This window comes from Gavia stellata, chromosome 27 (genome assembly GCF_030936135.1).
Source record: "Gavia stellata isolate bGavSte3 chromosome 27, bGavSte3.hap2, whole genome shotgun sequence".
NCBI lineage: Eukaryota > Metazoa > Chordata > Aves > Gaviiformes > Gaviidae > Gavia > Gavia stellata.
The window spans coordinates 7,974,862-7,991,826 of NC_082620.1; the positions used below are offsets into that span (position 1 = coordinate 7,974,862).

General features: G+C 45.5%; 1 protein-coding gene across 1 annotated transcript; it reads left to right on the plus strand.

Annotated features, from left to right (window-relative positions):
- Positions 1-5,583: 5,583 nt before the first annotated feature.
- On the plus strand, positions 5,584-11,049 carry TNFRSF14 (TNF receptor superfamily member 14). The gene is made up of 8 exons (XM_059829870.1): positions 5,584-5,682; positions 6,012-6,117; positions 6,614-6,739; positions 8,029-8,184; positions 8,596-8,686; positions 9,238-9,395; positions 9,706-9,722; positions 10,315-11,049. The coding sequence occupies exons 1-8, from the start codon at positions 5,584-5,586 to the stop codon at positions 10,420-10,422; spliced, it is 861 nt and encodes a 286-aa protein (XP_059685853.1). The 3' UTR covers positions 10,423-11,049.
- Positions 11,050-16,965: the final 5,916 nt, after the last annotated feature.

Sequence of the window (16,965 nt, forward strand, 5' to 3'; positions counted from 1 at the left end):
ACTCCCTTCCTATGACAGAAAACTAATCATGATAATAAACTAAGGTGAAAACCATTATCTTTTGACAAAAGAAATGTGATAGTTCTGTAACTTACATATGAAGGTACGGGATGTTTTGGCTAGAAATACATAATCCAGATATGTTAGCCAGAAATCACACATTGCTTGCTTATGCAGGTTTTCGTTTGTCTTTTTTTAAGACAAGGAATGATTTGTTCTGCTGTGTTTTATCACTGGTTCATCATAGATATGCTTTTTATTGCAATAGGGAATTTGGGGTCTGTGGTAGGAGGTACCGTTAAGTGACAGAGCCCTTATACACTCTTTCACTCCGGAGTTCTTGGCAGTAACTTTGTAAAGCGATTGACATTTTGGGATTTGAGACATTACTATAATGTGAATAGTAACAGTAATAATGACATGATGTTGTTATTGTTATCCAGCGAGTGAATTGGCTTGCAATACAGAGAACTTGCTGTATAAACTTCTATAATTATGCAAAATGATTGTCAGGGTATTTAGAACACTAAAAAGCCCTTACTACAAAACATTCTTTGGATATATACAATTTTTAATATTGCAGTATGAATACAATTTTATGAAGCTACAGCCCTTGCAAAGTTTGTATTTTTAACTTTTATTTATTTAATTTTTAGCCACCAGGGGTCAGAGTTACTGTAAAAACACTTTCCCCTTGGATGAATAAAGAAATCAGTTCAAGCACAATTTCAGGGTTTCTCAAGTGTATGCTTCATGTGATTTTGTGTGCTTCATTTTAATGATCGGCTATCAGATGTCAGTCAGTGCTGGAGGCTTTATAAAATCTTTCTGCCTCCCAGTTTCTGTGTATGACATTGTTTGTATGTGGACAGATGAATAGGGTAACTTGATGAAGCATAAAAGTGATATAGAGGGTTTATTTTTCCCAGCAGTACTGGCGTAGAATTATTTTAAAATTTAGTTTTCTAATCTGATGCGTAAGCTACTTCCTATCTCTTATCTCACTAGGATTTGAACTGTACCTGTAAAGGATAATCTAAGCAATTCCTTGATGCTGTAAAACTTAGGAGTCTGTAGGTCTGTTGCTTCCATTTACACTTAAAGGTTTTGCCCGCACAAAATGTTACTCAACGTTTCCACACTAGAGTCCTTTTAAAAGGATCACCACTTGATGTATTACTGACACACACTTACATATTCTTTTATTGATGCTTCCTAAAGCTAGAGCTTTAGAAGTAATCAAAGTTAGAAGGAACAAAAAGTTTCCTCTGTCCGATGCCTTCAGTATCACTTAAATTGGAGTAATTTCATTTCACTATATGTACTAGGGAATACTACTTTTAATTCTGGCCACATTTTTCAGGTGGCTTGTACAGGTCTGTCATGACATTGCAGCAGAAAAAAAGCACTGGGGAAAAAAAACCACCAAAAAAAATAGGGCATGAAGCTTTAAAAATGTGCAGGAAACACCTTTATAATGCTGGTTGGTGTTTTGCTTTGTTTTTTTTTTTTAAAAAGGGGTAGAATTTGACATTGCTTGTGTTAATGGAAGTTCGGCATTATCCACAGCGCTTTTGTAGCTGGTGGATCCTGTTTTGAAAGACAAATGTACAGCCGTCATGTGCTGGTCAGTACTCTCAAAATACAGACAAGCTGCATGCAACCTGCTTGCATCAGAACCCTGATGCAGAAGACTTGCTCTTTCTTAAAGCTGTTAAGGTCTTCAGCAAAATCTTCAGCCCCAGGCACTAGACATCTGAAACACAAATCTGAGCGTGTTAGGATGTGACAGTGATAGGACCGATTTCCATTCTCCAGCCAGAAAAAACCCCACGTGAGTCAGCAGCCTGCGCACTGAGAGATGGCCGAGTCACAGAAATCTTTGGGTAGAGAGGGCACCCTGGCAACGTCCTGTAGGCACAGAACAACGTTCTGTCTGTCCCAAAGCAACCATGATTATACCACATAATCCAGGGTTAGATGGACGTTGAACTGAGGCGGATTCAGGATTCCTGATCTGCAGTCACAGCTTTGGACTGGAACCAGCCAGAAGGTTCAGGCAGGTACGGATGGAACGGTGGCTCTGGCCCCTGTCAGCTGGTGACCAAGCAAGAACAACAGGAGATGCATAAGCAGATGTTCATAAACAGAATTCCTGCTACTTAGTCCTGATCTAACCCCCTCTTATCCCCTGCCCGAGATCTAGGGTTACTTTTTTCCTTCCTTCCTTCTCTCCTAACGATGAAGGCTCAGATTCTAGCCTTGCCTGGGGCTCTGCCTTCCACACCTTGCAGTGCCCTTGCTGCGTGGAAGCTCCTGGGGAGGGCACGTACGTGGATCTTCCCAAACCTGACACTGGAATCTCTACTTACAGGACTGCTGTTGTCTTACCTCATAAATCGAGCACTCCTGTCACAGGATCTACTGACTACAGTGTCATGTGAACTGCATAGCCTGGTTCAAATAAAAAAATTGCTCAATATTTTGGCCAATTCTATGAGGAAACAGCATGTCTGTTGGCCAGTAGGAATTCAGATGTCAGTGTAAATTAAGTAGGCTTGTAGTACCCTCCTGTGCAGTCGAACTGGGGCAAGGAGGAAGTAGAGAACTGCAGTAACAACTTGCAAGAGCTGGTGATTCAGATGCTCACTGATAAGAACACAAGGGCAGGAAAACCGTAACCACTTTGGAACTGATTGTCTGATCGCTCCAGGATGCCACAGACCTCATTTGTCTCTGGTGTGTCTAATAGAGATACCTTCTGTGTCTCAGTCGCTCATTGCCTGGTTGGGGAAACTGAAATGCACAGTGCTATGCTGGTGCTGCTATCAAAACAGGAGCAAAAATACCAGTGAGACTGACTGGCAATTTCAACCAAACCGAAAAGACAGTTGGAGGTCTCAGGAATATTATGTTGACATGAGTTTGGGGAAAATATGCAACGAGGTAGAGAGGGAGATTCAAATTTGCTAGTCCCTTAAGGGAAAGACAGCACAGGAACTCACCTTTATTGCTGTCTACTGAAGAATTCAGAGATGAGAGAAATGTTACAAGCCTTTTCACTACAAGAAAACCTTTGATCAGAGCTTGTACCCCATCAGGCACAAAATATTTTGAGCGTGAGACATAAAGCTATGGGAAACTTGTCCTTGTAAGTTCCACTGCTCACAAGCATATTTGATCACAATAGGAAATGTATCTCTCTTCATTCTCCAACAGGCTGCATTAAGTCTATTGATTTTTATTTTTTTTTTTTTCCCCAGGAGAGTTATTTGCACTTAAAGAGCACAGCTGTTATATTTCAGTCCAAAAAAGCAAACAGACTGATAGAATTCTAAGCCATTAAAATAATCTGAGAACATGAGAAGACTGCTGCTATCTTAACTTCCAGGCTCCGTATGTCTTCTACCAATGACAACAAAACTCAGGAATCAGACTGGTGGGTTTTAACCTGAGAAGTGCCCAAGGGCACACAGCTCTGGGATACCTCTGAACATTATCTGTGTACACAGCACCTGCAAAGGTAAATCCTGGACTGAGGATGCTGGTGTTTGTGCAGGTGTGAAGGAAGGGACAGTAGTGTGAAGGAGGGGGAGAAGGTTTTTGCCCTTCTCATAGTCCTAAAAGACTTCTCTCAGGACCTATTTTTTCTTACGTCCTGTAAATCAGTATTAAATCAGTTGAAGACAACAGCTACTGTCCTTCAGCTGTCCAAAGCAGTGTTTCTGTACCTTAACACGCAGGAAAGTCCTTTTGCTTGTGAAGAAGCAGGCACAACCAATCTGTGGTTGTTGGAGTCTGATGGAAGCTGGTATGAATTTACACCAGGCTCACGTTTTTTGTATTCTGAAATGGTGATGGGGACATGGAAAAAAATCCCTTGGTCCACAGTTAGGGAGACAAGCCAGGAATGACCTGATTACAGGAATACTGCTGAGCTAAATATGTACTACCCACCCAGCCATGAACTGCACTTTAAGTAGGACGGCCTCTCGGTTTTCCCAGCTGCTGTTAGATCACAGCGGTAAGCAGCACTACTGATTTCTTGCCTAAAAAGTTAGTGCTATATTAGCGCTGAATGCTGGCCACAACCCGAGAGGTTTCTAACAGCAAAAATCCTGTTGCAAGTGTGATAACACCAATGAATTTTGAGTTGTCAAACCCCTTCCAGGGCAAGGCGAGGCAAGCTCAGACCTTCCTATCATATGAGCGGCCACTGTCCTTTGTGAGAGAAGCACGATCCGCCGTGTCACGTGAAACCTGAAGCAGTGGAAAAGAAGTGGTGATGTGTAGGAAACTGAGGCAGCTGCTGTATGGTAAAATTGGGTCATGTCAAGAGAGCCTGCCATCACTTTACCATGGAGAAAAGTAAGTAACTCTGTCCCCCAGTCACCAAATCTAGAAACGCCCGAGCTCTGTCATTACGAAAAAAGGAAGCTTGACATTCACATTTCACAATGGTACTCCCCTGTTTTTCATGTCTAAAGTACCTTTCACTTTCAGCTTATTTTGTCTGTCCCAAATAGCTATAAAAGTTAGCATAATCACCTGAAAATCAGAGGAAAAGTTGAGCAAACTACATACATGGTGCACCATCACCACAAGTTAGAGAGAGGGCTGATAACAAGGCCACAGTGTCACTAGGCTTGTGCTTCAGGTCCCAGACCTCTGGTCACGTACGCTCTGCATGCTGAGTGTGTGCCCGAGCCGGCCATCCCTGGCATCTCCAAGATCAGCGCTGGCGTTACCTTTATTTGACTCACTGCGTGGTCTTTGGCAAGCCATCCCACCTGGCCGCCGCCGTAAGCCAGCATACGCACGCTGATGCAGGAAAGCCATATCACTGCCACCCCCCCGCACCTCCCCATTCCTGCTGCTGCCGTAACTGTTCTGCAGCTGCAGCCGCACACTGAAATAGGCTGGGGAACGGAGGATTGAGGCTAATGCTGTAGATAACCTTCACGGATAACCCTTCCACTTGCTCGTCAGAATTAATTGTAGCCTCAGCCAGTTGCCACTTGCTTCATGTGTACTTGTAGCGTGGCGGGACTGGTGGAATGGGACCGAAAGGAGACAGACCTCTTCCTCCAGCAGCGCTGCAGGCTGGTGCCAGTTAAACGGACTGGGGACTCCTGGTGTGCTTGCCCTGAAGGGTTCAGGGCCGGCAGACGAAACACTAGTAAGAGCCTGACGCCTCTTGAGCGCGCTGCCTTCGCCACGCAGGCAGGCAACCGACTTCTGATGGACGTGGGCTGAAAAGGAGGTCCCCACACGTTCCAGCGGGGCGGTTTTAGCTGGCAGAGGAGCAGATGCGCGGCCCCCCTGTCCCGCGGCTCCGCCTGCCTGCTCCCGGAGAGACTCGTCGCGGTTCCGAACCCATCGAGGCCTCGACAGAGAGTCATCTCCTCCGGGGCGAAGCAGCGCGCGGCCCGGCCCTTCCCCTTCCTTCCCCGCGCCGGGGCGGGGGCCATCCCGCTGGGCCCCGCCGCTCCCTTTCGCTTTCGCTTTCGCCTCCTCCCGGGTCCCGGCGCTGCGGCCGCGGCTCCGGCGGCCGCTGGCGCCCGGCGAGGCCCGGCCCGCTGCATGGAGCGGCGGCCCCGGGCCGCAACGAGCCTGGGGAGGCCGCTGAGGCGCCGCGGCGCCCCGCGCCCCCGGGACCCTGCCCGGCAGACCATGCGCCTGGTGAGTGGGGCCCGCGCGGCGGGGCCGGCTCCCCGCCGGTGTCCGACCGGGGGGGCTCTCGCCCCGCCTCGGGGGCGCGGTGGGGCGGGGAGAGGCCCCGGCCCCGGCCCCGGCCCGGCCCCGGCCCGGCCCCGGCGAGGCCCCGGCCCCGGCCCCGGCCAGGCCCCGGCGAGGCCCCAGCCAGGCCCCGGCCCCGGCCCCGGCCAGGCCCCGGCCTGCGGGCGGCGTCGCTGGTCAGGACCCCCCCGTGCGAGATGGCGCCGCTTTCTTGAGGCGAGCGTCTTGTAAACAAGCGGTGAAGTGGAAATCCCTTCTTGCCTTGCCTAAAGGTTTCTGCGGTTGTGCTGGTCATGCAGCTGAATCGTGTGGATGCCTTGGACTGTGGGCTGGGAGAGTATCCCATAGGTGCCGAGTGCTGCCCAATGTGCGCTGCTGGTAGGTACCCGCAGGCTGCTCGCTCGCGGCGAAGGCTCGCTCCCTCCCTCAGCGCGGCGGCGGGTGATGGGGGTGACTGGCCTTCTCTGCGGTAGCCTGCTACGCCCGCAGCACCCTGGTAAGAGTCTTGCAACTCATAGTTGGGAGCGTCACGCCAGAACGTCCCCTTCCAGCCTGCATTCACGCCCCACTTACAACAGCGCGAGGCCTTGTCCCTTTCTTTGGAGCCTCCAGAGTGAAGCAACGATCGCCAGAGTCTCGGTGGTAGTTGGTAATTTCATAGTTTCCAAGGACTTTCGCTTTGGGTCCTGGTTTCTGTTTTGGGATTATCTCTGCAATTGCTACTAGGGTATTTCTGAGGTCCTTGTGGATATTTCTGAGGTCCTTGTGGTTTATTATAGTAGTTACGGGTGGTTTAATGCCCGTGTCAGTCCCTGGCCAGGTAAGCTTTGCTAACAGAGCAACTTCTTTGGGGGGGATTGTTTCTGGTTTTTAGGACTTCGGGTTTTCAAGCATTGCACTGCCAATTCCAGCACGACGTGCATACCTTGTGTCGAGGATACATACACAGATCATCCCAATGGTTTAGAACACTGCAGGAAATGTAAACTGTGTGATAAAGGTAAGGAGGATGCTAAAGAACCAGTTTAAATGGATTTCTCATGCCTTTTGTGGATACATTCTCCTCTTCCCCTTTCTTGCTTCATTCGCTTGACACATTGGTTAGAGTATGAAGAACAGAGAGGCTCGTGTCACTGTGCAGACCTCAGAATGCTATCTACTGGGTGATGGAAGGGAAAAACTGGCATAGATCTTCAGCTGGCACCAGTGGAAGTTTGATCTGCAGCCTCTCTCTTAACATTTAAAGAGCTGTCTTGGAGTACTTGGAATTTCAGGCCTGAAAGAGCTCCAGGTAGAGCTGTCCTGCTCCACCAGGACAGCTAATTTAAAAATGTCTGAGTTGGGGAGTATTTTGCTTTTGCCATGAAAGTCACTTAGGACCGATGTAAATGTGACCCAAGATGCTGTGTCTGTGAGGAACTGGGCTCTCTTTATATGTCAAAAAAGAAGTCATAGAATCATAGAATAGTTTGGGTTGGAAGGGACCTTAAAGATCATCAAGTTCCAACCCGCCTGCCATGGGCAGGGACACCTTCCACTAGACCAGGCTGCTCAAAGCCCCGTTCAACCTGGCCTGGAACACTTCCAGGGATGAGGCATCCACAGCTTCTCTGGGCAACCTGTTCCAGTGCCTCACCACCCTCATGGTGAAGAATTTCTTCCTTATATCTAATCTAAATCTACCCTCTTTCAGTTTGAAGCCATTACCCCTTGTCCTATCACTACATGCCCTTGTAAAAAGTCCCTCTCCAGCTTTCTTGTAGGCCCCTTCCGGCCTTCTCTTCTCCAGGCTGAACAACCCCAACTCTCTCAGCCTGTCCTCACAGGAGAGGTGCTCCCGCCCTCTGATGATCTTAATCGCCCTCCTCTGGACTTGCTCCAACAGGTCGATGTCCTTCTTATGTTGGGGGCCCCAGAGCTGAACGCAGTGCTCCAGGTGGGGTCTCACGAGAGTGGAGTAGAGGGTGAGAATCACCTTCCTTGACCTGCTGGTCACACTTCTTTTGATGCAGGATACGGTTGGCTTTCTGGGCTGCAAGCGTGCACTGCCGGCTCATGTTGAGCTTCTCGTCAACCATCTCATCTTCCCCATCTCTGGCAGATGGACCCCATCAGCCCCTAGTAGATCAGGGGTCATCTTCAAGATGACCAGAGTCGTCTTTGCTAAGCCTGTTAGTTCTGGTGCTCTTCAGCAGTGCCTCAAGGCAAGGCTAAATATTCGCTTTTGCTTTTGTATCTGTTGGTTGTACCCATGTAAGTACTGTGGCTGTTCATATAAATTTCTCTTAGGAGCCAACCTAGTGCCAGAAGTAGCATGTACCTATACGAAGAATACTGTGTGTGGCTGTCTGCCTGGGTATTTCTGCAGCTATTTTGGGACTGAAGACTGTGAACTTTGTCAACGCTACACTGTCTGCTTTCCTGGCAGTATGGTAAAAGAAAGGGGTAAGCCGATACAGCATCAATAACACCAAAAGCAAAACTTTCTTATGGGGAATGCCTTCCAAGTTTGATTTTGAGGAGGCTGGCTGTCAGTTCATCCAGAAAAAAATCAGTGAAGGATCAGTGTGAATGGGTAGGGCCAGCACGTACTAGGTATGATGTATACAGGTCCACTGTACTGGCAGCAACTGCATAGCTGAAAGCTTGCAGGATCCATGGAAGTCCTAGATGCTGCGGTAGTTGATGTGGCCAAGAATGCTTTCTTCCTGTCTGTGAAGACAGAAGTGTGTGAGATTTGGTCTGTAGTGAAGAGTCTCTGCAGTAATCACTTGGCCATTTACAAAGACCATGCTGAACTGAAGCTCTCCTTAGCCATAGGTGCAGATAGAAATCCTGTTGTCGTCTCCCTTATAGGCACAAAGACCACTGACAATGTGTGTGTAACCTGTCCTCCTGGAACCTCCTCAACAGCCAACATGTCCTACACTTGTACACCATGGCACAGGTGAGCAGCTCTTCCTCTTTATGGGCATGGGACCATTCTCTTTAACTGTTGGGTCTGCATTTTGCTGTCTTTGAAACAGCAGTTTCCTACTTCCCGTAAGGCATCGAGTGTGGAATCCTGTTCCTATGTCCCCCTCTTTCTTGGGAACAGCTTAACTTCTCTCTTTATAAACTCATTAACATGACAGATTTAGCCTTCAGCCTCCTGTCCTAACTTGTCACTGCACAGGAGACTCCCAGTCCCCTCTAAGAGAGCTGGATCTGGACCCATGAAGAGCAGTGCACTCCTCTGGGTACCTGGGTTTCAGCTGACACATCCCTTAGCTGTAGTAGAACAGGCGAGAGTTTGCTTCTGAGGAGAATCAGTTTGCATTTACAAGCATTAAAACAAAGAGGTAAAAGTCAGCTCCTTCTTGGATTACCCACCAAGTCAGAAAGACCTTAGTGAATGCTCCTGGATGTGGAGGTGTGATGTTAAAAAGAGTACAGCAGTTTCACTGCAGGGTCTGCTGACGGGTTCTAAGAGCACCGTTATTTCTTTTCTCACGTCAGACTGAAGGAGAACGGCCTGGTACAAGGAGAGGACGGGAATCCTTCCTCAGATTCCTTTGTTAAAACAATTGTTGGTTCTGTTGTTGGAACAGTGCTAGTTGTTGCAGCTGGCCTTGCATATATCTGGCAAAGGAGGAAAAGGAAAAACTACGTGCCATGTAAGTACGAATAGCATGTGTATAAGGGGGTAGTTTTGTAATAGTATTCTGGAGAGTGGTCTTCGCTTCACTAGATGTTGAGCTGAAACCTTAGCAGCCAATTAGTGGTGAACTGTAAGGAAATGTCTACATTTCTGCGTGCCAAAGTTCACCTCTTGCAACGATGCCTCCCTGAAGGGGTCTGCCTGTGCAGGCTCGCTGCTGAACCACTCCTGGGTACATGTAAGGATGAGATAACATAATCAGAAAAGTGCATTAGTGTAATGTTCACCTTACTGCATTTTGATGGACTGTTTCATTTTCTTCGCAGCGGTGCAGGAATCAGGGGTGAGTACCTGTCTCTTGTCTTTTTTTTTTTTTTTTTGGTAACATGTTGAAATCTGAAGTAGGTTTTTTGTAGTATTTGTACATGCTAAGTGTTTGATGGGCTCAGTGCGTACTGGAGCAGCTTGTGGATACTGGGAGTGTCTGTGAGTTCCAGAATCCCCAAGACTATGCAGTGTAAACTCGTATGTGATTCTCGTTAGGAGGCTTGGGATCTAGTCCCAAGGCCATTGTTATCTCCTGACATTGTCTAAGACTGAATGTTTAAGGGGATTTAGGAGATGGACTCCTACTAAAACATACATCTGTCTTATGTAACTGTGTTTATTTATCTCTCCATCCTACAGTATTATGTATCCTCTAAAAGCTCCTGTTAGTGATTTTCAGGATCTGTATCTGTGCAGACAGTGATGTGTTTCATAGGAAAAATGTTGAATGGACTGCATAATTTGCACTTTTGATTTGAGAGGGGACCTACAGTGACTCTTGCTCTTAAGGAAGAAGCAAAAGTCTAGCTGTTAGTAGTGAAAATAGCAGGCACTTGCTAATAAAAGCTGACTCTTCATACTCTGTTTTCCTTTGACATGTTTTAAAGAGTGGACAGCAGGGTCAGGCTTTGATACTAACCGTGGAGAATGGGGATCAAACAACTGTTCCTGTGCAGGAAACCGGCGCTGATCCTGAAGAAACCAGGCTTGAATAGCCATTTTTATTTGAACTATTGTAGACAATGGACATGGTACAAAAAAAAGGCCAAAAAACCAACCACAAAAAAAACCCCAAAACACCCAACAAAAAAAGCCCAACTTTTTTTCTAAATATCCGTGGAGAAAAAGGCAGCTTGAAAATGAAAAGGAGGATCTGCGAAGAAGCTAAGGAAACAGCGAAGTGGAGTCTTCTGAAGCATCAGAGTTTGAAACAGCTGAGTGATCAAGGCATTGGTCAGTACCACCAGTGGCTGTAAAGCTCTCTCCTTTCACATCCCGGCTTTATGGAGCAGTGGCCTGTGTGGTATGCCTGGAGTTTCTTTCCTTCTTACCCACTTGGACAGTTACAACTTGGTATGCATGAAATTATTCCAAGATATGTTTGTTAGTGGAAAAAATAGCTTTTTTTCATTTTAAAGATTCCACATAACTATACATAACATGTTTTCCAAATGCATTTTGTACAATTTTTGCCTTTTTAGAAGTAATTGACGGGAAATGGAATCTTGCACAGCAAGAAAGATGTAGCTTTTAGTAATGTCATGAATTACATATACACAATTACTGTCTTTTGCTAGTCACCTCTGCTCTACTCTGTGATCATGTGTTAGAACAAAGTTAAGGTCCTATGTGAACATTATGTCTTGAAATAAAGTTCTTACTAATGAAAACACATTCTCTCTGTAAAAGAACTTTCCAGATACCTGAAGAAGTGAAAACACTGAGGTGCTTGGCTGTTGGCATGGTCTTGAGGAAAAGCATTATTCTTGAAGAGCATCACGGTGGATGCAGATTTTTGAGGAAGGATTTGGTGAGGATAGTAATGCTTTATTTATCAGCTGAGCCTGAGGTGAAGAACTGTATATAAAATGAGATGTAGAAGAAGACGGAGAGAGGCATGGAGAAGACATATGATGGGTGCAGTGGGACGCCTGGGAGGAGGTGATGGAATGAGCAGCTACCGAGATGTACTGTGAAAGCATCAGTGTCAGGGTGAGGAGCTTGTGTTGCATGGGGTGCAGAGGGAGCTGCTAGTGGAATTGGGGAGAGGCTGACGTGGGAGATGTCTTTGCATTTCCATTTTGAATGACTCTAAGGAAGAGCAGAGGAGTGGAGGGGAGAACAGCTTGCAGTTGTTGACATGGGTTGCCTGTGTTTTTGCTGCATGAACGCAGTGCCTCTGAATTCGTGTTCACCCAGGCCAGGGATCTAGAGACCACTGCTCTTTCACTAGCAATCCTGCACACCTCTCCCCCACATGACTATGAGGAATGGGAAAATGGGAGATGGTTGTCTTTTTGCGTAAGGAAAATACAATAAACAACTATTTTTTTTTTTAAACTATGTTAGTTTGTTCAGCAGAATTAGTTCTGTATTTTTTTGCAAACAAGGTGACATTCAGAAACTCAACATTATATTTCATAAGAATGGCTACAGGTAGCTATGCAAAAGTACAGCTCTTGTAAAATCAAGCTGCAAGCAACAGAGAGTTAAAGGGTTTGGAGAATGCTTTCAAATGCCTTTAAATGCTTTTAAAATTTCTGCTACGCACATGCCCATCTGTCCATGAAGAAATGCCTTCTGTTAAAGTTCTAAGAACAAAAATGTTGTGATTTTTAGTGGTTTTTTAAAAATCCCAATAAAAGTCATGTTTATGAAAACCTTTACATTGCAGTAGTCACGGAAGGACAAACCCTATACAATTTCTTTTACTCCTAGCTATTTTTATATAAAATGATGCCCAAAGTATTTAAAATCCCAATGTCAAAGTTCTGAAAGTATCTGAAACTGAGAGATACAGCCTTCATTGGTTCTTGCGTGTCTGCTGAAAGTCACACAAAACGAACTTAACAAGCCCTGACTTTATTGTGTTTTTAGAACCAGTTTTACTTTCGGAAGTCAAATATGTGACGAGTCAGTAAGGCAGTTCTAACATATCTTTCTGAAAATAATCAGTGGCACCCGGCAAATGCGTTACTATTTTCTGTGTTTCTCAGTTTTGTGGCTGGTCTGATAGGACTCACTGAATACATCACCATGAACAGTAAAGATAAACATTGAGCAAACACAATGTTTTCTTTTCTGACCTTTTTTCCCTAAATTAGTTCTCTGGTAGCTGGTTAATGTTTCACGGGGTTGGCTGTTTTCCAACTGTAGCTGTAGAATTTGCTAGTTGTTAACTGCTGCTTGTTCCTCTGCAATACTTGTATATGAAGGGTTACTTCCATTGCTTAGTAAAAAGCTTTCTTGAGCAAAGTCTCAAGATAAAACCAAAACCCCAAATGGAGAGAGTTCAGAGAACAGTGACAAGGAAACTTCAGCCTTCTCTGTGCTGCGTGCCAACCATGGGGTAAGTTCTGGCTTTTTCTTTGCTTCTAATGACTTAATCTTCTTGTTGAAGGCCTGCTTCGGCAGTGGTAGCATCCTGCTTTTGCACCTGCACTAGCGATGCGTGTGGCTTTGGACAGACTTCACATCTTACAGCTTTGCAACTCACGGTACTTCCTTCAGCTTACAGGTAGCAGGTGTTACTTGGTACCTTGCTGGCTGACACGTACATTCTTTTCTTCCAAAAATGGCAATTGTGCAATTCTTTTGACCTGGCAGTAACGTTTCTTTTTGGCGGGCATAGAGCTTGCTCTCGATACGGTGATATTCAGGTTTTGAAGATTTCATTGCTGTTTGTCTCTGCGTAATCCAGATCTGTTAATTCTCACCATGGGTTAATTAGAGTTCGTAAAGCACTTTGTAAACCTCAGCGGCCAGGTGCTAGACACGTGCGGAGCTTTTATAGGTGCTGCAGGTGAGCTGAGAGGCTGCTGCTGGACCATGGGCCGTCTGGTTGCCTTACAGTCTGTGTCATTTTTAAATTCTTATATTGGCATACTCTGGATCTTAAGTTATTCAGTATTACTTTTGTACTGAGATGAACTTCTAATGAAACAGCTGTGAAAGCAGACGAAGATCTTAAGAAGGGAGAGGAGTTAAATATTACTGTTGTTCAGTGTTGTTGTTTGGAAGAGGGATTTATTGTTTAGGCAGCAATGGCTCCAAAGATGTTTTTGCGAAGAAGTATCTGTTCTCCAGCCCCTTAATTATTAGATGATCAGAAGCTAGAGGTGCGTATCTAAAACAGCACAGAAACTTTGCTGTTGCCTTACTGCTGAGACTGGAGAGGCACGACTCGTAGGAAGAGGTAACCTATGATTAGAATTCTGGGGCCAACACCACAAAGAACGTTGCGGCTTGTTTTTCCTGTTGACTTGAGAAACCAAGTCTGTCCTGCTAACCATTGGAAAGATCCTTTAAAAGAGACTGTCAGGCAGTTGGGCCTGGGTGGGAACTCTTGGTTTCTACGACTTCATAGCTGCAGTTGGAAGAAGACGCTGTAGGTAAGCTGGGAGCGTCGCACAGTCGGGTAGAGAGACAGGATGCAGCGTCAGACTAGGGTCGGCAACCTACCAACTGAAAAATAATTTGGTTTTGGGTGCCTGCCAGAGCAGCAGCGTGTTTAATGTCTACAGCAAGTGTGCGTGCTTGATGGAGTCTGAAAAAACTTGCTAATGTTTAGATGTGTCTTTTGGTCTGGTTTAGAAGTCGGAGCCTCATTTGTCAGCAGGTGGCAGCATGGGAGAAGGAAAGACTTCATTTCCTCTCATTCTGGAAACCACCCCACTCTTCCTTCTTTTCCTGAGTATGTAATAAAGCTTCTCTGATGCTTAATTGCCTATGAGTCTAAAATGCAATCAGATCTGCAGCAAAAGATCTCTGGGTACAGAATTTTCCACTAGGCTAAAGTATTTTCTGCTAATTTCTGTCCAGGTGCCTGTGTCTGTCCACTGCCTAGTTCGTGATTACGGTGCCCTGTTGCGGTTGGGGGTGAGGGGTGTTAGAGGGGGCTAAACTGGGGGCTGATCACCAGAGCCTCTGACTGAGACATACGAACATACGTTATACGTGACTTAGCCTGGAAGCAACTGGAAATGACGAGAGACGTACTCTGTGTGTGTGGCTCTTGCTGTCTGCCAGGGCAGCATGTGTGTGGAGAATACTTCATGTCTGAAAGCTCTGCAGATTATGAATATGCATCTTGTTCCTTCCTGGAGTGCATAAGCCCTGTTTCAGTACTGAAAGCTCTGGATTATTGGGAATTCCTTTAAAGAATATTACAGACCTTGGTTTTTGGGGACAAACAGTTTCATTTGTACCTAACACTAAATATATTATTTACTTGTGCAGGAGGAGCTAAAGTGTACAGGGTTCCCCAGGTGACTCTGTTCCTTTGAAAATAACTGAAAAATCATTGCAACTGCTGAAAACAGTATGAAACCTCAGGTAGGGGCAGGTGTTGCTTGTAGCTGAAATTGCTGTTCTGATTTGAAATGGGGAAACCAGTTGTAGCTTAAACTTCACCTGATCAGGGGGTAAATGATAATCAGTCTTAGGTGCACAGCAAAGGGTCCCTCTGCTACCAGCACTGGTTCTCAAACACCGAACGCTGGTGAAGCTGTGTTCCGTCACTCACAAACTGAGTACGTAGCTGCTGCCACCAGCAACGTGCAGCTTAACAGTCAGATGCCAGACAGTCCAGCAGAACGGCTGGACAGTAGGATGATTGATTGTACTGCGCAATACTAACAAGCTGTGCTGGAAAATTTTACTTGACAGACAGAAGGTTTTTGAAGCTCCATCTGGTCAGGACCTGGATCTTCCTGGAAAGGTATTATCATCTCTGCTCTGAACTTTGAATTGGCAGTTGCGTTAAACTTAGCTGGAAGGGAAGCTTAGAGATGGCACAGATATCGCACCCAAATCTAATGCCGTGTGGTGAACTGCACAGTAACAGACCCTGCTTAACAAGCCACGACCTTAATTTCAAAGTCCTCTTCATTTATCTCTTTGTTAGATGTCCACTCACTGATAGGCAAGGTCAGTGGAACTCCGCTGCTGCTCCTGTCCTCACCTTGAATTGTTTCTTGCATGTGGTAGCACATCTGCGCTGCTTTTGTGACCCCTGTGCATATGATAAAGTAACGCAGTGGTCAAAAGGGAGCGCCACTTCCTACTTGTTTTGAGCCTCTTATCTCTGTTCTTGTTTCATCAAGGTCGTTGGTAGCTAGTGTGATGTAGGGGGCTGTGACTGGAGAGGGGAGGTGTGAAGGCAGTAGGGGTAAAATAGAAGGACGTGTTGGGACTGTAAAGGGAGGTTGTAGCTTACGCACTTGGCTTGTGCTGGCACAGACACAAAGCGGCAGATGGAAAGAGTCTTCTGCAGGTGGGAGGCGTAATAAACTTACATGAAAAAATAAAGTAACTTCCATGTGCTGTAATAATAACTTGGAATAAAACCTCCCAGGCACATTTTAATTATCCCTTTAGCAGTTGCATGTGCCAGAACTTCTAATGGCACATCTCCAGAGCTTAATGATTTTGCAGAGTAATTAAATTGTCAGCCATATGAACCTCCTCCACCTGACCTCTGCGCGGTTGTGTGTCGTTTCCCTTGCTTGGCATATATATACTGTTGTCACCTTCCTGAGTTCCCTCCCGGTAGGCAGTGACTGCCTAGCAGTCTAGTATCAGACAGTTTCCTAGTCCTTCTTCTAGGGCTTAAGTGAACAAAAATAAAAGAATGCAATTCTTAAGGCCAAAACTGTCCTATGAGTATGGTAACAAAGAACAACAACTTGCACTTTTAGAGAAGGGCTATATGCAAATCTGACTAGCCCTAGGATCATTTCTGTTATCTGTAGAGTACATGCTAAGTTAACATTACTGTAATATTTGTAGTATACTTGTAGCTATTATAGTCCAATTAAAAGAGTTAATAGCACTGTACTACTGCTCCCAACTTCGGTTGACTCTTCTTCCGTAATCTCATGCTGTTGTTTTTGTGCATAACTCTGTGACCTCTCTTGTGAGCAAGGGACCTTCCCTGCATGTTGGGCACGTGCTGGGCTATATACCCTGCTCCCGGACCATAATTACTTCTGTATTTCTTACAGTGCAATGAAGAGGTCTACATCTGATAACAAAAACCAGAAGCGTGAAGTATCTAAGCAAAAATGAAGCTGGTAAGGACTGTCTTTGTTCTATTACTCCCTATGTGCGGTAAAAGTGCCGTTTTGCATTAATAGCCTTGTATGATAGCTGGACCACTGCAAATGTGAGTGTTATATGTAAAAGATACTGTGCCAGATTCTATCCTTGAATTCGTGATGTTGTTCATATTGGCAATCAATAGTTTGTGTTATTTCTTCTTTTTCCCTTCATATATTGTCTCTTGGATTTTACATTAAAAAGTTCCTCCTCAAATTCGCTTCTTTTTTCTGATATTCTGTTGCCAAAAGATGTAGGCTACCTAATTTTTCTGTCCCTAAAGAAGAATTCCAATTGTAGTTTATCCTGAGGTACCGTTACTGGTGACTTAAGAGACAAGTTAAACTATTGAACAGTATAATATTTAAAATGTCACTCTTTTCTTGATAACCCTAGAATAAAAACATGTTCACGATGGCAGGCAAACCACCTGAACTTGT